This window comes from Doryrhamphus excisus, chromosome 4 (genome assembly GCF_030265055.1).
Source record: "Doryrhamphus excisus isolate RoL2022-K1 chromosome 4, RoL_Dexc_1.0, whole genome shotgun sequence".
Classification (NCBI taxonomy): domain Eukaryota; kingdom Metazoa; phylum Chordata; class Actinopteri; order Syngnathiformes; family Syngnathidae; genus Doryrhamphus; species Doryrhamphus excisus.
The window spans coordinates 2,299,595-2,326,763 of NC_080469.1; the positions used below are offsets into that span (position 1 = coordinate 2,299,595).

Below are 27,169 nucleotides of genomic sequence, written 5' to 3' on the forward strand. Positions count from 1 at the left end.
TCGGAAAGGTCATTCGGAAAGATTCCATTCGGAAAGAGAAAAACTCCTCATGTAAACGTGGCTAGTGTCTCATCAGCCGTGAACCTCACCGCATGTCATGGTTAAATAACAATAAATTGACAAAAAAAATCCTCAAAATTTGCACGGCGGTGAATGCCAAATAGTAAATGTGAGGTGATGCATTGCATACGCATCCATCTGTCACAAAACTCAGCAGACAAATTCAGGTTTATTAAGAGGAGCAGTAGTGTTGGTACAAGGCAAGAGCTGGAGGGAAGCTCAAAACAGTGGTGTATGAAAACACGGTCAAAGATTTTGAAGAGTTTGCATTCTCCCTTTTTGTTGTCCCTTTGAAAGATGGAAAGAATAAAAACCCATGTAGAAAAAAAAAACAAAAAAAAAACGTAAAACTAAATCCCTCCTCGGAGAGCTCCAAATGTAAACCAAGGATCATAAACCCGCTTATAGTCATACACAGTACAAAACATGCATTCGTGTTATTCCACAACTATCAGTTTTACAAAACACCGACTGCACAAATCAAACTCCTAATGAGAAAATAAAAAAATATTACACAACCTGTACACATCCGTCACAGATGTTACACGCACGACATACGTGGCTAGTCCTATTTATCAACACACTGAAAAACCTCCAAGACTCGACCGTTAATTTGTACACAAGATACAGTAGTTTTCGTCCTCTTGACTATCGGGGCCGTTTCGGAAACAGCCTGAGGTAAGCTTTAGCGGATGAGTTGCAAAGGCTCAAATGAAATTAAGTGTGCTGAAATGCCAAAAAATCCTTAAAAAAAAAAACAACAAGATTTAAAAATAAATAAATAATTAAAAGTCAATGCCTTATGTCAGGGGTGTCCAAACTTTTTCCACAGAGAGGTAACAAGGGATGCATGGGGCCACTTTAACATTCACTTTATTTAATAAACACTCTAAAACTACTCTAGGTGCATTTTCTTTCCAGGTAAAAACTGCCATGCTTTTATTTTGTAAATCTCCGTGAGCAACCAATTAATTCTTGTTGACTATTTAGCTTGTGTTGTGTCTTTGTCATTAGCTAACAATGGGAATTAATTAACAGTGTTAACGCAGCATCAACGCATTACAAGTGATTTTTATTGCAAAGGTTGATCCAAAATCGGATGCAAAGGCGTTTGCGGTTGTGGGAGGTCTGAATGAATCGTATACATATAGGGAATATTTTGACCGCACGGGGTCCGCGGGGTGAACCCTTCCCCTTTGGATCTCCGCATAGTTGTGGTCGCTAAGCAACGCCTTGTCAACACCGACCGTTGTTAGCCTGTTAGCTTGCTTTTACGACTTGTTCGTTATTATAGCGAATATAGTCTCTCACCACTCGATGTTACAGCCCGGAATGTCCCCATGAAGTTTCCGAGATGCTATGGAGGCTAAAAGCTGCCACCAGCTAGCTAGCCACTAGCTTGCTAGCTAGCCTTGTAACAGCTGTCGACTCCTTACAGTTTTTTGATGTGGTGAGTTCAGACCTCCCTTGTCCTGAATTAAGACAGAGTTCTCAGCAGAGTAATTTGAGGTGCTAACACGAGTAACGGTCGGGAATGTTCCCAACAAAAACTCCGGCAGCAAAGCCAGAGCTCATGCCGACCAATCGCGAATACTGTTAATTGGATAAGCGATTAATCGTTGATTAATTGGTTGGCCGCACTTTGGACACCCCTGCTCTGTTGTTTGTTCTTGGAATTCTTAGTAAACACAATCAGCAAAGTGACAAAGTATTTGGGATTCAACCAAATTCCCTAAATCCAACATCAGAGATTTAACCCTTAGTGCAACACAAATCAAACAAATAAAAAGTTTACAATGACGCAGAGACGAGAAAGGGCAAGAAGACCAATTAATGTTCCCTTTTCTGCTTACGGCCGATGTCTACCTCGTCCAGCCCGGTGGTCGATCGGGACTGTTGAAGTTCACGCAGCTGGGAATGAGTGCGAGGCGGCTGCTTCTTCAGCTTCTCCAGGTGAATGTCAATGGGGTCCAGTTCGGGCTCGGAGGCCGGAATGGGCAAGTAGCCGCCGTCCCTCGGCAGGCACATACACCATCCTGCACCGGCCAGGTCCAGCTCACTGTACTTGAACTCCAGCTTCTTGAGCTTGAAGTCCACCATGTCGGTGGACTGGCTCATTTCCACCAGGAGGTTCCAGAAGACGCAGCTCAGGACGATGCCCAACAGCTGCAGAGAGACATGTTGCATTTGATTAATACATATCGTACATCGGTTAAATCAGTAGCCACGTTTACATGAGGAGTTTTTCTCTTTCCGAATGACTTTTCCGAAAGCAATGGTATACATGGAAAGGAATATTCCAATGGTGTGTCTACATGTGCCGCTATAATCAACCAGAATAGTCAATGGGGCATGCCCAGTAAAGCGTAAACACCAACATCACGTGATACCGACTTTTTCTTTCACTTGTTGGAATAACTCCGTATTGACAGTTTTTCCTTCGTCCAGTCTTGGAATTTAGTTTGAATCAAAAACAAACTTTCCTTAGCAGTCCAGTGCCGATTGCTCACCTCCATTTTTAAAACTGAAGAACGTCTGGAGCTGCGTGTTACGTCATATCTCAGCATTGGCTGAAAAAACGCACTCGGGAACAGGAAAAGATAAAGTTCAATCTTGCTAATATTTTATAATTAAGCTGGGCACATGTTTTATATAGATATGTATTTTCTTTTTTGAATAAAAGTGGACTTGTGAATGGCGTATAGAAGGGTTTAGATCAGGGGTGGGCAAACTTTTTGACTCGCGGGCCGCATGGATGTAACAAAATTTCCGGGGGGGGGGGGGGGGCAGACTATATATTTTACACGTAACAGTCCACCTGGTATTATTGTATCTGTAAAATTGTCATGCAATCTGCTATTATTATTTATTATTTTATATTTATATTTAAATATTTTAAAAATAATAAAATATTATAAAATTAAAATAATAATTATTATATTATTATTATGTAAAATATGCAAGTATAACAATATTATTATATATAATTAATATAATAATTAGCATTAATATAATAAATATAATAATCATAATAGTTATAATAATAATATAATAATTATTATTTTAATTTTTATTATTATTATTATGTGCTTGTGTCTCTTTTTTCAGGAGCACTTTGTAAACAACAGACCATGTCAAACAACCAAATTGATACAACCATCAAAAGGTTGGCTCAGGCCATGATGCCAGGTTGTATGTTGAGTTTAAATTAAATACTTTTGAAAGATTGGGCGGGCCGTATTCAAACACTTGGCGGGCCGGATGTGGCCCCCGGGCCGTAGTTTGCCCACCCCTGGTTTAGATTCTGTTCCACAGATGGCGCTAATGCACACCAAAGCTGCTTGCCAACCGCCAATAAACAACAGAAGAAGAAAAACACCACGAAGAAGAAGAACGCAGTCTGACAACTTTCTGTTTGAGCGGGTACAAAATACATTAATCGGATTGGGGAAAGGAATATTCCACCCCTGGGAATCCCCATTATATATTCATTGGGATTGGCACTTTTCTTTGGGAATGAGGCGTATACAAAGGTTACATTATTTCTGTTTGAGCAAATGACCTGAATGGAATTGGAATATTTGGGTCCATGTAAACGTGGCTAGTGACCCCATGCTGGAATAAAGTGTAATTGCAGAGTAGAGGGTGTGTGTGTAATAAGGGGGGTGGGGGGGTTAATTGGGTGCAGTAATGGTCAGCAATCACTCCAGGGCGCCGGGTCAGGACAGCAATTCTGTTCAGGTGAGTGCAGTGTCCGCATCCAGATTGATGGCTGCTTTATTTATTTGGATCACGTGTCACATCACGGGTATGTGGGTGCGCGTGGGGGCACGTGTGTGTGTGTGTACAAGCACACAAAACAATACTAGTTAGCAATTTAAGTATAAATTTAACTAGTAACAATACTAGTTAAATTTACGAGTCTATAAGTGACTACAATGGAACCAAGCACAAGCACAAAGCCCACTACAATATACACGAGTTAGCAATATGCTCACAACTGAACCGCGACACAGCAGCGATGCTAACGAGGCTAACTAACAGGCAGCTAGCAACCAGCCAGGCGGCTGGACATATAACGGCACAAAACGCTACACAACCGGGATATAGATCGGCGGCGTTTAACGTTAAATAAGTGAGAATGAAGGTTACTCACGTTTATAGACGCACACGGCTAATGTAAGTTATACATAGCATCAACCACGAACCACAACGCCCGGAGCTAAACAGTTACCGTGACATCAACTCCCGAAGCTAGCGGCTACCGTGACGCGTTCAGGTACCCGACCAGCGTAGTAAATCCGAGTCACACCCGCACACATGTCAGCCTAAAATAAACTAGAACATAACAGGATATAACAATGAGTCTTTTGTACAATGTGTGTGTGTGGTTTATTGTTGTTTATGAGCAATAAAAAAAATCATGTCTCCTTTATTTGTCTGAAGAAGCAGTGTTGAAATTGAAGATGAAGTTGTGCCATTTAAAAAAAAAAGCAGTTTCTGTGTTTTATTTGTCTCTGCAGTGTTACGCAATTTATATCAGTGGCTTTCAACCCACCATTAACCCTTTATGACAAGTGGTGACCCAAATTGTGAGCATTTTCAACCCCAAGTTTTTATATATTTTATATTTTAAAAAGGGACTGTTTTCAACACAGCACTGAAATGCTGTCTCTTTATGCAACGCTCTTCTGCAGCAGATATCTGCAGCTGTGTTTTGGACCGACGGCATGTTAAGTCCTTCTTCTTCCACTCAAATTTGGCACCAAAAACACCCAAAAACACGGCATATACCTTGGCAAGCAAATAGCGCAGAGAAGAACGTGAGGCTCATTCACAGACATTGGATCATTACATTATGTTTCATTTTATCCTCTTGGAAAAGACCTGTGACCCACTGAAAACGGCTCCATGAGCCAATTTTGGGTTCCGACCTCCCAGTTGATAACCACTGCCTTAGATGGCATATGCCTGAAAAGACTAGTTTGCACACTGCTACACATTTGGTGAGACCAGCCATGTTGTCTGGTCTAGAGACAGTGCCACTGAGGAAAAGACAGGAAGCACAACTGGAGGTAGCAGAGATGAGGATGCTGAGGTTCTCACTGGGAGTGACCAGGATGGATAGGATCAGTAACGAGTACATGTACATTAGTACATGAGCCACAGCAAGACAAATTATATGTGTGTGAATGAGAGGGACCCAAGTGGAAGAGTGAGGTTACAGGGAGAAGAGATAATTTTAAGTACTTGGGGTCAACAGTTCAGAACAATGGAGATTGTGAAAAGGAGGTGAAGAAGCGTGTGCGGACAGGACGGAACGGGTGGAGAAACGTGTCAGGCGTGATGTTTGAGCTAAAATGAAAGGAAAAGTATACAAAACTGTGATGAGACCAGCCATGTTGTTTGGTCTAGAGACAGTGCCAATGAGGAAAAGACAGGAAGCAGAACCGGAGGTAGCAGAGATGCGGATGCTGAGATTCTCATCGGGAGTGACCAGGATGGATAGGATCAGGAAGGAGTACATGAGAGGGACATTACATGTCAGAGGCCTTGGAGATAAAAACCTCTAAATACGTCTAGCGAATGAGTTAATGGTAAAAAGCAAAGTTCAACTGCAGCTAAGTCTACACAGTTTCAAGTTTATCACTGTTGTATTACGCCATGCTACTTTTCAAGCAGCTGGAATAATATAAAAAAAAAGACTCAGTGGAACACTGAAGGGCTCAAACTGTTGGGCTACAGGGAGCGTGTCCTTTGTCTTTGAAATTACCTGCGGCAGCCCGATGGCACAGCACAGTGCAATAGTTATCCCGATGTTGTCACTCATCCAGAGGTTGACTGCATGGATACAGCCTCGCACGTGGATCACTTCCTGCAGGGTTTCACGCTGATGCAAGAGGAAAAGACAGCAAGGGCACAATTTCAATTTCAAACTATGAATGCCAAAAAATAATAATTTTGCATACGCATTCATTTTCACTTTGTGATAAAAGTAGGATGTCTAGGTGATACTCAATATTGGTATCGGTCTGATACTGGCATGCAAGCAGGTGAGGATATTTTGGAAAGCACCAAATGTAGATATGCTAATAATTTATGCATATGGAAACGCATATTATTAATTTTATTAGTGTAATTTTTGTACATTTTCTTCTCATAATGTTATGACTTTATTCCCATAATACTTTGACTTTATTCACATGATACATTTTAGCCGGCCTAATAAAAAATATATAAGCTTTAAATTGTTGTTTTGCTACTCTTAATAAATTGGGAAGACCTGTTTTTCATTTTTTCCGGGTACTCCGGCTTCCTCCCACATTCCAAAAAAAATGCTAGGTTAATTAGCGACTCCAAATTGTCCATAGGTATGAATGTGAGTGTGAATGGTTGTTTGTCTATATGTGCCCTGTGATTGGCTGGAGTCCAGGGTTTACCCCGCCTCTCGCCTGAGGACAGCTGGGATAGGCTCCAGCACCCCTCCGCGACCTTTGTAAGGATAAGCGGTAGAAAATGAATGAATGAAATATTTATAAAATAATAATCCATAATATCACAACATTACTATATTGTGTGCTGATGAGAAAATGTAAGCAAAATTTTGGCGTAAATTTTGTATGTTAACCGAAAAACACACTAACCGGGGTGTATATAGATACTGTTGTGGCCATAACACACGCCAAGCTAAAACTCAACTCTGAACCCTCCAATGCCACTTCCTGTCCACCCCCCCCCGAATCAGCTCACCCAGCACCGGAACACATTTACAGCAACAAACACGAGCATTTGTCTTATTTTGTCTTATTATGTCTACTGTATCGGGTAATACGACTGTAAAAGTGACTATAGGGGTGCTGTTTTATGCCTAGAGGGCTCTAATAACGGTAGTAATACTCATTTAGAAGGTCATAAACAGGTTTGTAATGCTCTAACGATGATTTATTTCATCAATAAATATCAATTAATTGTGATAAACGAGGAATTGCTGTACATCAAGGAGAAAAGAAGCTAAACATCATCGATGTGTATGCAAATCCAAACAAGCACCGAGTGTGTTCCCTACCTCCTGAAAGATAATTTCTTCTTCTACTGTGATACAATGTAGTTCATTACCTGTTTCACACAACCATCCACTGATGGAAACGACACATGATCTAATATCGCCGGAGCACACACACGAGGAAGACACACAAATAGCTTCAATTACCAGTTATTCCACGCACCTGTTTATCGAGAGCCAGAGCCTTGGACCCACACAGAGTGTTAATGACTTCTCCTACCTGTGGAAAGAACCCACAATGAATGAATGAGACCATACAGAAAACCACGGGGGTAACCATCGTGTAAAAAGTGACATTCCTCCAAGGGAAGTGTTTATGTGTGCACCGCCAGCCAGAGTGTGAACCAGCATGCTAGAAAACCGATAATGGTGGCAAGCTAATCTAATACACTCTTCTATCACTATATATATATATGTGTCAGCAATGGCCAAATGTTCCTTATTTCTCCAGCAGTGGCACACCGCTTCCAGAGACCGTATCAGTGCTTTGAGGAACAAGGATGACATTGGGAGCACGGAGTTGTCCCCTTGGGACGGCCATTTCATTTAAAGAGAGAAATGAAGTCTATATACCAGAACATCTCTGTCTGCAGGATAGACACTGAGACTTAATAACAGTCTCTTTCTGCAATGATAAAATAGAAGACATTTGTTATTTTAGACACCAATGGGAAAGGTGTAAAAAAAAAAAATGCGCTAATACAAAATCCAATCAAAATAATGTGTATATTTGCACATCTTAAAACAACACAAGGTAATCAACATTTTTCACACACGGCATAATGGCATGCAAAACAATGCTATTTAATGCTAATGAATAATATTGTATCTATACTAATTGTATGTTGGGTAATGCGTGGGCTTCCCAGCATGCCTTGAGGACTATATTCATTCATTCATTTTCTATTGCTTTTCCTGTCTTTGGGCGACACTTGTGGCCAGCCAATCACAGGGCACATATAGACAAACAACCATTCACACTCACATTCATACCTATGGACAATTTGGAGTCGCTAATTAACCTAGCATGTTTTTGGAATGTGGGAGGAAACCGGAGTACCCGGAGAAAACCCACACATGCACGGGGGGAACATGCAAACTCCACACAGAGATAGCCGAGGGTGGAATTGAACCCTGGTCTCCTAGCTGTGAGGGGCAGAACAAAATCCCTCATCCCTCAGCCCAATTACAAAACATATCTGATCTCGCCAGAAAGTACGAAGTCACATTTTGCTTGGGGATGAAATATTTACGTACCAGGATCAAACAAAAAAATAATGTATAGACCTCTCTTTGGACCAGGGGTCTCAAACATGCGGTCCGCGGGCCAAATGTGGCCCGCAGGACACTAGTTTGAGGCCCCCGCCTTGATATGACAGTTTAATGTTAGTGCGGCCCGCGCAAGTTTGATATGGATGCTGTATGGTATCATGTACCCAGAAAAAATTATTACGTTTGATTCGTGTTCATGTTAAAGGTTAAATAACTGTTAATAGTTATCCTCCCTATCCGTGTGGAAGTGGTAAGTTTTTGGCTATTTATGTTTAAAGGAAATAACTTGAAGGCTACCGTTTAGGTCGCTAGCTCTCTAGTTTGCGAGTTAGCATGTGTCTCAAGACCCTGCAGTTGCGCAATATGTTGTAAATAAAAAGAGTATAAATGTGACTATAGTCGTGTTTTGTCATGTCTACAGGGCTCTAATAATGCTTTGTTCATTTTAATCTGAACAAAAATAATTTGTCTACCCACCAACTATATGTGATTTTCTTTATTCTTGATTTGTTTATTTATTTTTCATCTTATTTTGTGCAGAAAAATAAAAAATAAGATATTTGAGAACAGTGGAATGTTTTATCAGAGCTTTTCTTGTAGAAAATCGGAACCAAAGCACTGAAAAAGTTTGTATATTTTTCTGTTTTTAATAAATGCGTTTTTTTTTTTTTTTTTTAACCTGATGCGGCCCAGCCTTGCCCAGACCCTAGCTCCAGTGGCCCTGAGGTAAATTCATATAGAATATAGAAAATCAATCAATCAGTAATAAATAAATAAATATAATAATAATAATAATAAAACGGCAAATAATAAAAACTTAAGAAACCACATATAGTTGGTGGGTAGACAAATGATTTTTTTCAGATTAAAATGAACAAAGCATTATTAGAGCCCTGTAGACATGACAAAACACGACTATAGTCACATTTATACTCTTTTTATTTACAACATATTGCGCAACTGCAGGGTCTTGAGACACATGCTAACTCGCAAACTAGAGAGCTAGCGACCTAAACGGTAGCCTTCAAGTTATTTCCTTTAAACTTAAATCGCCAAAAACTTACCACTTCCACACGGATAGGGAGGATAACTATTAACAGTTATTTAACCTTTAACATGAACATTAATCAAACGTAATAATTTTTTCTGGGTACATGATACCATACAGCATCCATATCCAACTTGCGCGGGCCGCACTAACTTTCATATCAAGTCGGGGGCCTCAAACTAGTGTCCTGCGGGCCACATTTGGCCCACGGGCCACGTGTTTGAGACCCCTGTCATAGACTGTATAGACTGTAAAGCTGTGAATGATAAGCAACTTAAATCATGTCTGCATTCTATTTAGGAATACAAGGTTTTCTGTCTTTTTGTCCTATTTTCTCTTATGTCATAAAGAGGTTTTTAATGCTCCAAATATGAAAATATTCCATTTATATATATATATATAAGGACTCCTGCTGGAAACTCTGTTATGACAGTCAGGACAGGCCTTGAAAAAAAATCAGTCAAAATGGTATAAAATGGCCGGTACTAAAAGGATTTCATTGTGAAGATTCTGAGCTTTAATGACAGTGAGAGTAGGGAGCAGGTGGAGGAGATGCTAGAAGAGTGGAGGTTTGCCCTAGAAAAAAGAGGAATGATGATTAGCCGCATCAAGATGGGAGTATACGTATGTGTGTGAATGAGAGGGACCCAAGTGGAAGAGTGAGGTTACACAAAGAAAAGATATAGAAGGTGAGAATTTTAAATACCAACAATACAGAACAATGAGGGTTGTGAAAAGGAGGTGAAGAAGCGTGTGCAGGAAGGATGGAACGGGTGGAGAAAAGTATCAGGCGTGATGTGATAGAAGAGTTTCAGCTAAAATGAAAGGAAAGGTATATAAAACTGTGGTGAGACCAGCCATATTGTTTGGTCTGGAGACAGTGCCACTGAGAAAAAGACAGGAAGCAGAACTGGAGGTAGCAGAGATGCTGAGGTTCTCATTGGGAGTGACCAGGATGGATAGGATCAGGGATGAGTACATGAGAGTGACATTACATGTTAGAGGCCTTGGAGATAAAGTCCTTTAGGCCAGACTGAGATAGTTGGGACATGTCTAGAGGAGAGATAGTGAATATATTGGACCAAGAGGAGGTTTATGGATGTAGTGAAGGAGGACATGAGGGTAGTTTGTGTGAGAGAGACACATGCAGGATGGAGGAGATTGATTTGCTGTGGCGACCCCTGAAGGGAAAAGCCCAAAGAGAAAGAAGATTCAGAGATTTAATGAGTTAATCTGTTCCAGAAGGCCCGACTCTAACCAAATTAATCTCATGAGAAATAATGTAAATCCAATTAATACGTTCCAGTCTGCCAAAAACATGAACACAGATAGCACCATCGTGCTTTGCCAGTTATTTGTCCATGTTAACCTTGCTAACAAGAACTTTTTGTGATGAAAATCCATTAAAAACAAAGTTTCACAATATATAAATTTTTATTAAAAAAATATTTATAAAATAATAATCCATAATATCACCTCACAGCTAGGAGACGCAGGTTCAATTCCACCCTCGGCCATCTCTGTGTGGAGTTTTCTCCGGGTACTCCGGGTTTCCTCCCACATTCCAAAAACATGCTAGGCTAATTAGCAACTCCAAATTGTCCATAGGTATGAATGTGAGTGTGAATGGTTGTTTGTCTATATGTGCCCTGTGATTGGCTGGCCACCAGTCCATGGTGTACCCCGCTTCTTGCCCGAAGACTGCTGGGATAGGCTCCAGCACCCCCCGCGCGACCCTCGTGAGGATAAGCGGTAGAAAATGAATGAATGAATGATTAACACTGCCATTGTTTAGTGCAGGCAGCAGTGATGTTCAAGATCCTGCTGTAAATGATGATGATGATGGCCGGGTTTGCTTGAGAAATGAATAAGAGTATCAAAAGTGCATGAAAGATTTTGATGAGCTGGTATCGTGGAAACAAGGATCTAACAAATTGGGAGCCTAATATGCAAATTAGATAGCCACTGATTAAAAATGAATGAATGAATGAATGAAATATTTATAAAATAATAATCCATAATACCACAACAGTAGCATATTGTGTGCTGATGACAAAATGTAAGCAAACCAAGGAAAAAATTTTGGTGTAAATTTTGTATGTTAACCAAAAAACACACTAACCGGGGTGTACACTCACCAAGGTTCCATTGTAAGCACATATTGTAAAGTATATGTGTGTGTGTGTGAGAGAGAGGGTGGGGGTGGGGGTGGGGGGGGGCTAAGGTATGCATCTGGGATGTGCAATAGGATGTGCTGTGATCGCGTGTGGGGTGGCACAGATGGACGCCGCTTGAGCGAATACAATTAAAAGCACACATGCTAGCGGGAGATTCAGAAGCATCTCTATGCATCATAAAAGTTTCATGTTTATTTCTTTGTCAATACAAACCGGTGCCATGTTAGTACTGAAAAATGAGTTCGCTCTGTTTACATAGCATAAGAATGACTAAACAGCACAGTAAAGCAAACGATGGTTGGCAGCAAAAGAACACATAAACACGCATTACTACAACAACTGTTGTTCTAATGGAGGCCCTATCCTGTATTTGCCAATGTTTCAGACTTACAGTATGTATGTTTAAAATGGTGTACTTGTTTTACATCATATTTTACATAATTAATATATTTTTATCACAATACATCATTAATATCAGCTTGATAATACATGTATTGGAACTAGAATTCAGCTCTGTCGCCTGTCTATGATGTCATCAGGAGTTGACGCTGTAGTTCTTTGCTAACTGACAGTTATGTTAACAAGAAACATAAAATAAATAAAATAAAATAAAATAAAAATAAAATAAAATAAAATAAAAATAAAATAAAATAAAATAAAATAAAATAAAAATAAAATAAAATAAAATAAAATAAAATAAAATAAAATAAAATAAAATAAAATAAAATAAAATAAAATAAAATAAAATAAAATAAAATAAAATAAAATAAAATAAAATAAAATAAAATAAAATTAAATTAAATTTTGTTTAATTTTATTTAATTTAATTTAATTTTATTTAGCCACAAGTATCATAAATGTTAACAAGAAAAATTTAATTTAATTTAATTTAATGTTATTTCCTTTAAACTTTACTTTAAACTTAAATAGCCAAAAACTTACCACTTCCACACGGATAGGGAGGATAACTATTAACAGTTATTTAACCTTTAACATGAACATTAATCAAACGTAATAATTTTTTCTGGGTACATGATACCATACAGCATCCATATCAAACTTGCGCGGGCCGCACTAACATTAAACTTTCATATCAAGGCGGGGGCCTCAAACTAGTGTCCTGCGGGCCACATTTGGTCCACGGGCCACGTGTTTGAGACCCCTGCGGTTCCACTTTAATATGTGGCTGTTCAGTGGTAATATAGTGGTAGCACTCACCTTACGGCGGACGCAGCAGGTATACGGAACCCCACATGCAAGTGGACCGGTACCATTGCAGAAATGGTATTGATTGACTGTCCAGTCCTTATATTCATCCCCTCCACAACATGAAAACTGGAGCAGAAAAACAAAACAATTTAGACAGGTTTGTGATTCCACAAAAAATTGAACTTGAGTATCCATATACTGAATCCGTTCTGGTCCTGATCCAGTCCACCTTGCTCCAAAGTGCCACTCCTACTGATTCCGTAAGGCACTCCAGTGAGCATCCGTTCCGGTTGTGGAAACTTAAAGTTGTACTTAGACTTTTTCATCGGTAAAATATGGCTTTTTTAACATTGCTACAGTGGATATTTAATAACAAATAATATTTCAATGATACAGTCAGTGTCCAGCGTGGGAAGACCTTTCCCAAATACTGAAGGACGACTCGGTTTCTAATTTTCACTGTCAGGCGTCACCAGCTGGCCATCATAAATGGCATCCGTGCCATTGCAATTTGTATTGCTTTAATACAAAATGCACCGTAACCAGGCAGCGCCCCACATGTATTAATTGAGCAGCTACATGGTCAGCCATGACTAATCACATTTTCTTCTGCATCTGCTAAACACCATGACCAGGTTACTGAACTATAACACATCATCATTGTTGCTAAAAAAAATAATAATAAAAAAAAAAAAATCACACACATACTATATATTGTAAAACTATTCTTCTGTGAGTTAATTAAAAAAAAGCAAACAAATACCTTCTGTTGCACGTAATCCAAGATGTTTTTGAAATCCAGATCATCGTAATAGTGTTTGATTCCCTCTCGTATACTGCTTTGAAACAAGGCCGACGTCTGGAAAGAGTAGACAGGTTGGTGGACAATCATGTTACTTTCAACAAGCATGGAGGGAATTGAGGAACATTGAGGAAATGATAAATTATATGATAGTTTCTCCCTACTGTCGACGAGGATTATGACGCAAGACCACACGTGAAAAATCGTGCAAATAATCAAGATGCGCATAAAAAATGTCAGCACTCATGCTGCGATGTTGAGGCTACTAGCTTGGTGATTTCCGATCAACATTTGCAATAAAAGAGACTTTTTAAATTATTGGATCAGATTCAGCATTATAAAATTAAGGCCAATTTTCAGAAAAAATATGAAATTCTGGTCCTCCACAAGAACTTCCACATGCATCCAGCATGTGGTGTGATGGAGTGCTTCTTTTAATTTGAAGGCCTGACTTTACTGGCTACAGTAGGCGTGTTCAAAGTGCAGCCTCAGGGCCATTTACAGCTCTGGGCTGTTTTTTGTATTAGCCTTTGGTATATTCTACAAATCAATCACAAAAAAAAACCAACTAAAAAAATGAAAAAAAAAAACAATAATTTTATGACAAAGACAGAAATTTTGGAGAATAAAGTCAGAATAAATTAAGACAAAAATAGCATGAATTTGAAATATTAAAGATTTAAATGTGTATTTTCACAATATTGTGACATATAAACAAAACAACGAATGAGTTGCAATTTTTGGAAAATTAGTTTCATTAAATTCCGTTAAAAAATTCAGAATATTATGAGAATATGGACATAACATTACAAGATAAAAGGTACGAGACAAAGTTGAAATATTTGAGCAAAAAAATTGTGTAATATAAAAGAAAAGGTTCAAACTAATAATAGACGTTTTCCATCGAGCTAAGATTTTTTTTTTTTTTTTTTTTAATTTGAGCAAAAAGTGTGTCTTTTTTTACCGGGGTGTGTTTCACTACACACTAACTGAATCAATAAATAACACTGAATGTCTAAGCTCACTTTCAGAGTGGGTCGGGATAGGTTTTTACATTTACGGGTGAAAAACCATGAAAACCAGAAAGCTGTCTATGGGTGAAAAACAAGCAATTATGACTCTAAAGATGGAAAATGGATCAGAACCATGACACAAACATTAGTCATAGCCAGCACAACCATTGGGAATGTCCTGTAGAAGGTAGAAACTAGTGGTGTGTCGGTCATGAACGAACGAGTCAAAAGAACTAGTTCTTTTTTTGTGAACGGAATGAACGAGATCACCGCCCCTAAAATACCCGTTCAGTCCGTTAAGTTGTAAGTTGCTTTTTTTTTTTTATTGTCTGGAGAATCAGTTCACCGTTCCTTTTGCAGGGCGGGACTATCTCTGTGGGTGGGTGGGGTTAGCTGATTGGAAAGCCGAGACCGAGAGATTGACCCACACTGTCGGTGACTTTTCACAAAAAAGAAATCGTTTTTTTGACCCGTTCGTTCAAGACCGACACACCACTAGTCATCATTTGTTGTTGAGCTGTTGAGTCGGAAAAAATGTGAACATGAGTGAACGGAGTGACTCGGCACGGCTGACTGGGTCTATGCACATGACCGAAATGAACGGATCTTTTTCTGAATGAACCAGAATGATCCAGTTCACTGAAATAAACAATTTTGTATCACCACTGGTGATACATATCAGCCTATCAGGGATCAGTTGCAAAGAGATGAGTTTATTTTTAAATCGGGAGAGGGTGTTTTGCTAATTGCAAATTTCGGGAACGAAGTGTTCTACAGTAAACCTCGGATATATCGGACTCGGATATATCGGAAATTCGCTCACAACGGACAGATAAAAAAGAACCGATTTTTCTGTAATGCATTTCCAATAAAAATTCATTGCATATATCGGATTTTTTATAACGGATTTCGCCTATTTCGGACAAAATCTCCAGTCCCGTTCCAATGCATTTCCATGAAATTTCCCTCGCATATATCGGATGGCCGCATCGTGGCGCTCCGATTCGCCGAATCGTGACAGGCCGCTATACGACGTCATTTGCAGCGTTTGCAGCGTTGCCTGCGCGTCCAGGTACATTGGAAACATAGTCAAGGAAGTGCCTTTTTATAACGGATAAAATCCCATTTACGCATATACCGGATATAAATCCCATATATGCGTAAAACGGACATTTTCCGGTATACGCATATAACGGATTTCACTTATATCGGACAAAACCAGTGGGAACAATTGAATCCGATATATCCCAGGTTTACTGTACTAGATTGATAGGGTTCTCGACGCAAGTAGCGTAAGTCCAAAATAACTTGACAGCGATAGCTCTATACATAAGGCCCAGAAATTCATCAGTCATCAATCATAAAGGATTTGACTTCGCTATTCCAATACCTCTGGAGGGCAACCCGGGTGAGCATAATTCCTCCATAAGAAAACCTGCTTACCTTCTTCTCAAAGATGAGAGCGATGATGAGGGCGATGGCTTGAAGAAGTAGCAAAACACAGAGGACGCAAAGGAACTGTGTCGGAACAGAAAAAAATAACAAAATATTATTTTATGCAAAATTCCAAATTCAAATTATACCAAATTCCTGACAGATTTTGGACTATATTTTGGAATTTTTAACTGTTACATTTGTTCACTTCCTGCTTTCCTAATATAATTTTTTTTTTTTTACTTTATTTTACTTTTATTTAATTTTTTGTCACATACCAAAGTAGGAGGCGATATGAGCATCCAATTACATAATGGGTACCATAGTGTCAATATAGTGATATATATAGCTTTATATATATATATATATATATATATATATATATATATATATATATATATATATATATATATATATATATATATATATATATATATGTCTACTACATTGGGTAATACAAGTGTAAAGGATATTCAGAAGGTAAAAAAACAGGTTTTCTATGCTCTATAAGTACAAAAATATTAAATTTATAAATAAGCGATCCTGTTTTGAAGAAGTAGCAAAACACAGAGAACGCAAAGGAACTGTGTCGGAAAAGAAAAAAAAATAACAAAATATTATTTTATGCAACACCAAATTCCTGACAGATTTTAGACTACATTTTTTAATTTTTAACTGTTACATTTGTTCACTTCCTGCTTTCCTAATATAATTTAAGTTGTTTTTTTTACTTTATTTTACTTTTATTTAATTTTTTGTCACATACCAAAGTAGGAGGTGATATGAGCATCCAATGACATAATGGGTACCATAGTGTCAATATAGTGATATATATAGCTTTATATATATATATATATATATATATATATATATATATATATATATATATATATATATATATATAGTATTTTTAGTAGTTTTATAGTTTGTTTCTTGAATTAGTAGTTATGATGTCTACAACATTGGGTAATACAAGTGTAAAGGATATTCAGAAGGTAAAAAAACAGGTTTTCTATGCTCTATAACTACAAAAATATTCAATTTATAAATAAGCGATCCTGTTTTGAAGAAGTAGCAAAACACAGAGAACGCAAAGGAACTGTGTCGGAAAAGGAAAAAAAATAACAAAATATTATTTTATGCAACACCAAATTCCTGACAGATTTTGGACTACAAAATTGATTTTTTTAAGTTTGATATGACATTCATGTCTGACTACAATTGCAGAAAGACACACATACTCTTAACCATCCTTACCATGTGCAACAGTGTTTTGTTGTCCCTGAGGGAGCCCACCATGCCCACAAGTGAGACTGTGAACATTACCAGGCCCAGCAGGATTAGCACCACAGCAGGAGCCAGGAAGAGACCCTCCAGGGTTCGATTTTTCTGCCTTTCCACCTCGGCATACACCCCCACGCAGAGCACACATAGACCCACCAGCTGGACAAAAACACAAAACAGTTTGTTTTTTTTACTATCATAATTATTCATATATAATTATTTAACTCATTTAAATAATTGTGTAATACAGTACAGCTTATAAATAGTACTTCAATGTATTCATAAATCAAGCTGCTTTATGTTTGAATACGGCATTTTTTTAGTAAAAAAAAAAAAAAAAAAAGCATATTCAACCAAATTGTAAATTCATTCATTCATTTTCTACCGCTTTTCCTCGTGGGGGGTGCTGGAGCCTATCCCAGCTGTCTTCGGGCGAGAGGCGGGGTACATCCTGGACTGGTGGCCAGCCAATCACAGGGCACATATAGACAAACAACCATTCACACTCACATTCATACCTATGGACAATTTGGAGTCGCTAATTAACCTAGCATGTTTTTTTTTTGAATGTGGGAGGAAACCGGAGTACCCGGAGAAAACCCACGCATGCACGGGGAGAACATGCAAACTCCACACAGAGATGGCCGAGCGTGGAATTGAACCCTGGTCTCCTAGCTGTGAGGTCTGCGCGCTAACCACTCGACTGCCGTGCAGCCTCAAACAAAAAGTTATGTAACAAAAAAAAGCAACAGAAGAAATTGTGTACAGTGGAACCTCGGTTAGTGTACGCCCCTGGTGAGTGTGTTTGGCCTCGGTTTGCATACATTTTCCTGGATAGAGTACAATACAGTATGGTGTGCATCTTGTTGTGTTATTAATACACAACGTGAGAACATGCAAACTCCACACAGAGATGGTCGAGGGTGGAATTGAACCTTGGTCTCCTAGCTGTGAGGTCTGCGCGCTAACCACTCGCCCGCCGTGCCGCCCCAAATTGTAAATGTTTACCTAAATTAAGCATTTTCAAGCATAAATACAGCTAACTAAACAACAATACAAATATAAGGCATTCAGGAGACGCATTCAAAGACGTGATTATATGTAGTATTCTCCACTGGTCACCAGGTGTCAGTCATGTTACTGTCATGTTCAGTGAGACACACAAGCACCAGACTCGATTGCTGGAACAACAGGCATTTGAACATGCATCAGATTGCAATTGAATGCATCCCATAATCAGTTCCCAGTTCCACATGTCCAAAAGGAGTAGGAAGAAGCAAAGCTTATTAAATCCTACCCCTCCATCTGGTACTTTTACAATCAGTAACTGTTACATTTGTTCACTTCCTGCTTTCCTAATATAATTTAAGTTTTTTTTTTTACTTTATTTTACTTTTATTTAATTTTTTGTCACATACCAAAGTAGGAGGTGATATGACATAATGTGTACCATAGTAAGTGTCAATATAGTGATATATATAGCACATCAACTGCTTGTATTGTTTCTTGAATTAATTACTACATTGGGTAATACAAGTGTAAAGGATATTCAGAAGGTAAAAAAAAACAGATTTTCTATGCTCTATTACTACAAAAATATTCAATTTATAAATAAGCGATCCTGTTTCGCAGAAATCCACTTATCACTGTCCGGTCTGGACCCAATTAACCTTGGACCAACAACACAATACTGTATTTAATGAGAATCGCTATGAAATACACCTGATTTATTCAATGCTGTTGCATTGGGTTTGTGTAAAATGGTGTAAAAACCTGCAAGTCTGAAATGACACACAATCTAATTGTACATTCATGCATTTAGCTCATTTTGACATTAAAAAAATTGAGTCTGAAACAGCTATGTCCAGACTACATCAATAAAACAAACAGGCTGAAAAATGACAGAAATGTACTGCATTCCAGACTCAAATACACCGATGTGGATATAGTACATAACGGCACTATGATCACTATGATATTTTCCATCTCATTAAGCAGTGCAATAAGCAACATGCAAATGATGAAACACAACAGACCCCCCGCTAACAAGGAGGGGAGTGGATAAATTATAGTTGACTCTTCAGGCGTAATCATGTCATAAATTATTAGAGAGTGAGATACCATGTTGACATCGACACTTAATGTAAACATGTTCCAAGTGTGACTACGGCTTGTGTTCCGTGTTCAATAAACAAATACAATTGTAATGTATCCCTGTGGTAGGTTTAAGTAGAGTTGTTGCTTATTCTGGCAGAAGAATTACCAGTTACATTATCAAAAAAAATATTATCTAAAATTACTGCTGATTTTTCCAACTTCGCTGTTGTTTCCTTTAAATTATATATTTTTAATGTTAATTTTTAATGTAAATATATATATATTTGCTGTATAACTTTGCTGTTGTTTCCTTTAAATTATATATTTTTAATGTAATTATATTCTATATATTTTTTAATGTAATTATGTATTATATATTTTATATAATTTATATAATATTTATATAATATATTTTATATATTTTTTATATTTACATTAAAAATATATAATTATATTTTAGGTAATTTATGTATATATATACGTATATAATATAATTACATTAAAAATATACAATTATATATAATATATAATATATAATTTAAAGGAAACAACAGCAAAGTATATATATATATATATATATATATATACATATATATACATATATATATATATATATATATATACATATATATACATATATATACATATATATATACATATACATATATATATACATATACATATATATATACATATATATATATATACATATATATACATATATATATATATATATACATATATATATACATATATATATATATACATATATATATACATATATATATATATACATATATATATATATACATATATATATATATACATATATACATATATATATATATATATATACATATATATATATATACATATATATATATATATATACATATATATATATATACATATATACATATATATATATATATATATATATATATATATATATATATATATATATATATATATATATACATATATACATACATACATATATATACATATATACATACATATATACATATATACATACATACATATATATACATATATACATACATATATATATATATAACATATTCTTTTAAAAAAAAATTTGAATTTTTTTAACTTTCTCTAAACTTCAACATATGCCACTGTTCAGCGTTTCGGTATTTTTCGCACATCTTGCTGTTCTCCAACAAGAATTAAAAAAAATAATCCTGCTTAGCTTTGCAAAATCTAGCAATTTTTCTGGTCTTATTAGGACACTTTTGGAGACTAATATGATAATACTATTGTCTTTGGGTAAAAAAAAAATCTGTTCAGTCTGTTGTACGTATTTTGGCCAATCAGAAACCTGAAAAATCTTAGTCCTGCATTATAATGCATCGATTAATCAGTACAATGGGATTAGGGCTTTAATTAGCCATTATTTCCACAGTTGATTAATCTGAAGCTTGTTAAAAATTAAATAATAATACATTAAATAAATAATAAAACCCTATATTTCTTATGGATGAATTGATTCGGTTTGCATCTGTTTCGGTTATAGTCCGACCTTGTGGAACAAATGACTCTAACCAAGGTTCCTGATTTATTTATTTTTTTTGCATGTTTGTCATTCTTAAATGTGCCGGACATTTCAAGATTTTCTGGTAGACAACAGATTTCATGGTTCATTCGTCACAGCAAGTCTTCCGGGTCCTGAAGAAGCAAAACAGCCTCCGGTCATCACACTACCACCACCATATTTTACTGCTGTATGATATTCTTTTTCTGAATGTTACTAGTAATACACCAGATGTAATGTGACACACTCCTTCCATCTATGCGTTTTCTTTGCCGCTTATCCTCACTAGGGTCACAGGTATGCTGGAGCCTATCCCAGCTGTCTTTGGGCGAGAGGCGGGGTACACCCTGGACTGTTCACCAGCCAATCACAGGGCACATATAAACAAACAAACAATCATTTACACTCACCTATGGACAATTTACTCAACTTCTGGTTAAAAAATGATAATTTTTGACATTAAAAATTGTGGATATTAATTCAAAGACCTTGTATGGCCCATGTGAAGGTGCAAAAAAAAAAGAAAATGAACAGTTTGCTTTCCTGTTATTGATTTTTCAATTGAGCACACAAGCAATTTCCCTTTCCACTTCAGTTTATCTACTTCACCTTCATTTATTGCTCACATTCCTCCATAAAGCATTGGCCAATACATTTAGCTTCATTCCCGCATCCAACGTCAGCCTTCTTACCGACACTGCAACGTAGGTAAAAAAAAAAAAAAAAAAAAAACATAAAAAGAGACTAACAGACTCCGTGGTGATTGATCCAATCGATTCCAGAATGGGGCACAACTAAAATAGTACCTTTGAATAAACTATCAATCATCAAGGTTGAATTGTAGAGGATTGATTGCCTTGTGGCTTAAACTAACTGACAGCATGGATTCCTAAAAACTGCACACTTTGCCAGTTAATAATGAAATGGAAGGCACACAGTTGGGGTTTCTCTTACATTATAGTCATAAAAAAGTAAAGTAGTTTGTTGTTTGTTTGTCCCATCACTTTATATTGTGCTGATGATTTCCATTGTGAAAGCTGTGGTGGTTTACTAGCCACCAATGGATTTGGCTCTATCTTTTTTTTTATTTTTATTTTTTTATTGTGGCAATTTCGTACAGAAGGTGACATTGTAGCTCTGCTTCTTAGTACACCTCATACGTACCACATAAAAATATATTCAGATAGTCATACGCATGTTGGCCTATTAGAGGCCTGAAAAAGCAACAACTGACTTGGTCATGCATTATTACATATGACAATATTGAAATTTTAGATGTACAGTAAACCTCGGATATATCGGAAATTCGCTCACAACGGACAGATAAAAAAGAACCGATTTTTCTGTAATGCATTTCCAATAAAAATTCATTGCATATATCGGATTTTTTATAACGGATTTCGCCTATTTCGGACAAAATCTCCAGTCCCGTTCCAATGCATTTCCATTAAATTTCCCTCGCATATATCGGATGGCCGCATCGTTATGCTAATCTTGTTGATGTCACTGGCTATTGCCTTTCTCCTGGCTCCAGATTTAGGACAAATATAAAAGTGAGTGACGTCAATAATACTAGCACAGCAGTGAATGAGATCTTAACCTCACTATTGGAAATAACGTAGGCCTGACGGGCGTAACAGGGCCTAGCTTAATTAACAATTTGTTATGCTCAGAGTCCAATAAAGTTAAATTCTCATTACCTTACGTCTCTTTTCATTGCCCAGTCCAGGTACATTGGAAACATAGTCAAGGAAGTGCCTTTTTAGAACGGATAAAATCCCATTTACGCATATACCGGATATAAATCCGATATATGCGTAAAACGGACATTTTCCGGTATACGCATATAACGGATTTCGCTTATATCGGACAAAACCAGTGGGAACAATTGAATCCGATATATCCGAGGTTTACTGTACAATGACCTGTATATTAAAGCTGTAACAATAAATTGATCATTCATCAATTATCCAATCAATTGACAGATTTTTTTTAAATGTAATTCTCTGATTTCCTTTAAAGCAGAGCTATTATTGCGTTTTAGGCAAAACAAGATATTCACACACATCAGCTTTGACTTTGGAATATGCTAGACAACATTCATTCATTCATTTATTCATTTTCTACCGCTTATCCTCATGAGGGTCGCGGGGATGCTGGAGCCTATCCCAGCTGTCTTGGGGCGAGAGGCAAGGTACACCCTGGACTGGTGGCCAGCCAATCACAGGGCACATATAGACAAACAACCATTCACACTCACATTCATACCTATGGACATTTTTTTGGAATGACCTAGCATGTTTTTTTTTTGAATGTGGGAGGAAACCAGAGTACCCGGAGAAAACCCACGCTTGCACGGGAAGAACATGCAAACTCCACACAAAGATGGCCGAGGGTGGTTCTAGTCAACATGTTTGTGTTTTTTTTCTAAAACGTTGCAGTTCAAACCCCTGTCTTTGGTTCATATAGATTTGATCCGTCTAGGGCAGGGGTCTCAAACTCAATTTCACTGGATGCAACTGGAGGTAGAGTCTGAGGGTGGGCTGCATTAAGTAGGACTGAGAATCTCGGGGTATTTCACGATACGATACGTTTTGCAATGCATGGCTCATGATAACGACGATAACGATGATATCTTGATACGGTCATAAAAATCACCAAAAAATTCTTAGTTTATAGTTTGCTGCAGTCAGCTAGAATAGGCTCTACCTTACCTGTGACCCTAATGAGGACAAGCGGTATAGAAAGTGGATGGATTTTTTTTTCTTACAGTATATTTTAACCAGAATACAGACTGAGACTGTTTTAGTACAACACAAGTATAAACAGGATTTTAGTTGGTGTCAAACAGTGACTCTGTTTAAAACTCATTCAGAAAACACAACATCTCATGTCTTTGGAAGCATAAAAAAAATAAATATTGAGCCACACAGCTCGGAGACCCGGGTTCGATTCCCTGTGGGTTTTCTCCGGGTAGTCCGGTTTCCTCCCAGCAGTGATGTTCAAAATCCGACTGTAAATGATGATGATGGCTGTGTTTGCTTGACAGATGAATAAGAGTATCAAAAGTGCATCAAAGATTTTGATGAGCTGGTATCGTGGAAAACAGGGATCTAACAAATTCGGAACTGATTAAAACTGCGCATGTTCTCCCCGTGCATGTGTGGGTTTTCTCCGGGTACTCCGGTTTCCTCCCACATTCCAAAAACATGCTAGGTTAATTAGCGACTCCAAATTGTCCATAGGTATGAATGTGAGTGTGAATGGTTGTTTGTCTATATGTGCCCTGTGATTGGCTGGCGACCAGTCCAGGGTGTACCCCGCCTCTCACTACCCCGAAGACAGCTGGGATAGGCTCCAGCACCCCCCACGACCCTCGTGAGAATAAGCGGTAGAAAATGAATGAATGAATGACTCGTAGAGTCATTCATTCGAGTTCCAGTCGAGTGGTTAGCGCGCAGACCTCACAGCTAGGAGACCAGGGTTCAATTCCACCCTTGGGGATCTCTGTGTGGAGTTTGCATGTTCTCCCCGTGCATGCGTGGGTTTTCTCCGGGTACTCCGGTTTCCTCCCACATTCCAAAAACATGCTAGGTTAATTAGCCACTCCAAATTGTCCATAGGTATGAATGTGAGTGTGAATGGTTGTTTGTCTATATGTGCCCTGTGATTGGCTGGCGACCAGTCCAGGGTGTACCCCGCCTCTTACGGTGATGAACGTGGTTGCTGTTATTTTTTTTGTGCCGCCCGTGTGTCCTGTTTTAAACTTTATTCTGACCTGAACACATCATTAGCAGTGCAATTCCACATTTAAATGTATCAGATCATCAAAAAACGTCATTATTAGTCAATGACAACGCAACTGTTTTTCAAATAAAACAAATTTCAACAATTTTCAAATAAAAAAAATTATATTACGGGAATAAAAATAAAATCCAAACCTAACTTAACTGAGCTAAAGTGAGATCCATCAGTCAGGAAAATGTTATAAAGCCATTTCTAAGACGCTGGGACTCCATCAAACCACAGCGAGAGCCATTATTCCCAAATGGTGAAAACATGGAACAGTGGTTCGTAAACGTGATGCGTTTCTAGGTCTAACAGGTTCAAACATAATGGAAGGGTGTAGCAATGCGGTCAAATACCTGTCATGAATGGGCTTTGTAAATGGATGTAATTATCACAAAAGTTTTATCACATAAAACTATGTTAGTAATGTTTTGCAGGCATTTTCAGCAATATTGAGACAATATGTGATGCTGCAAATGGATATTGGATATCAATATTCTACACATGTTCCTGAAGATAGATTAGATGCAGATGGGTTAAGTTTGTTATTTACAATTAACCTGATAAAGACTAAGAATGAATTGTCCTGACATTTTGCCCATTTCATATTCGTATTACATGAGACTTTACATATATTGGTCCAAACATCAACAAAAAACATATTTTGGGCGTCTTTTATTTTGTGTCGGCAGCACCAAAAAAAGAGCATCATCTTCCCTTTAAGAGGTCCAACGCCCTGCACCACGGTGCTGTTGATTAGCCGGTGGTGATGCTACGATGCCAAACGCTACGAACAATAACTGATCTTGATATTGCACATTGTCCAGCAATGAATAAAACGTGTTGAATGTTTACAAATAACCACCATTTGTAGAGATTTGTAGAGTATACATTTACACAGAGAGATGATGATTCAGTGGCTAGCTAGCAAGACCCCGGAGGTGTACATACAAAATCCCGTTAGCAAACATGGCGATTTAAGTTGACACAAACAAAGCGTGAAGACACAGGATGAAATGGGTTATAGCATTGCGATAAGCACAATAATAAACATAATCATTCGCGTTATTCAGGACAACGTGTTTAATATCGATATAGAATCTTGATATATATCATATCATATACGACAACGCTGCCTAATCGTGGACTCTGCTTTCATAACTAAAAAATAAACGTGGGTTAAAATGTGAGGTGTTAAGTCTTGTTGGGTTATGCCGAATAATATGATAACTAATCCTGATTCATAATCGACACAAATGAGTCTTGTAAAACTTATATGTATGCCTTTAGAAGACCATTGTTTAAAAGCACGTATTCCCAATTGTAGTCTGGTGTACTCTTTGGGTGGTTCGCGTTGACAATGAAGAGCCACGTCGAAAGTGATTGTTTTACCAATTGGGTGTTAATATGAAATTAAATGAAGAACACTTACCGAAAAAAGCATCGAATAGACATTTAGGGTGAATTTGATGAAGTAGTAGAAGTGGTTGCTTTTCCTCAATTCAGAGTAGGGAGGCATGGCCGCTTGTGTTGGTGAAGCTAGCAAGGTAGCCCACAAACTATCCCTTCGATAAGTTCAAGCGATTGCAAGGTACTGACAAGAAAAAACAAATAAGTGACCGTTACAAGATTAACCGCATTTTTCGAGCGAGTGATGTATTTTTTCTTTCAAACTATATCGGCTCATTTCACACCGTGGCAACAACACCACTTCCGTGCAGCCGGCTTTGTTTTGACTACATTCTTAAAGAGACAGTACACTCAAAAAAAACACTCCGGTTAACTAAGCGTTTGTGGTACACTATTTGTAGTAAAGATTTATATGCATGATACGTTTTTAGCATTTCAGCCATGATATTACAAGATAGCTCACTGTACTAAAAGATTAATATTTATGAGAGCCATATCACCGGATGTGGGACAACTCTCACAAAATAACCTTACATTTTGTTTTTTTCCACTTTTAATCTGATAATATACAAATAGCCCAAATGTGTCTGGGAAACATTTATGTAAGTGAGTTTTTAGAAAGAATTATAACAGCGTATTTTCATTAATAAATGACATCATGGTACTGTCATATTAGTTAAAATGCATATTGGAGCAAATGTTACATATTTTTTTAAGTGAACTAAAAAACAAAATTACTATCCTATGTATTAAATATATTAAAAAAACTATATACTAAAATACTATAAAGGCATCTATCCACGAGACACTTTGCTGTGAATGATATGCAGCATTCTACACTGTTATTAACACACAAACACCAGACTTGATTGACGGAACAACAGGCATTTATTACAGCAAAATAATTGCTCATGACTTGTATTTTTTATGTATGTATATTTATATATAATATCAAC

The 27,169-nt window shown here is 37.4% G+C and overlaps 1 protein-coding gene across 1 annotated transcript; it reads right to left on the reverse strand.

Moving 5' to 3' along the window:
• Positions 1-210: 210 nt before the first annotated feature.
• On the reverse strand, positions 211-26,534 carry zgc:110329 (uncharacterized protein LOC550500 homolog). The gene is made up of 8 exons (XM_058071500.1): positions 26,236-26,534; positions 17,336-17,521; positions 16,088-16,162; positions 13,593-13,688; positions 12,839-12,955; positions 7,287-7,343; positions 5,834-5,950; positions 211-2,226 (listed from the first exon to the last, which is right to left on the reverse strand). The coding sequence occupies exons 1-8, from the start codon at positions 26,320-26,322 to the stop codon at positions 1,891-1,893; spliced, it is 1,071 nt and encodes a 356-aa protein (XP_057927483.1). The 5' UTR covers positions 26,323-26,534; the 3' UTR covers positions 211-1,890.
• Positions 26,535-27,169: the final 635 nt, after the last annotated feature.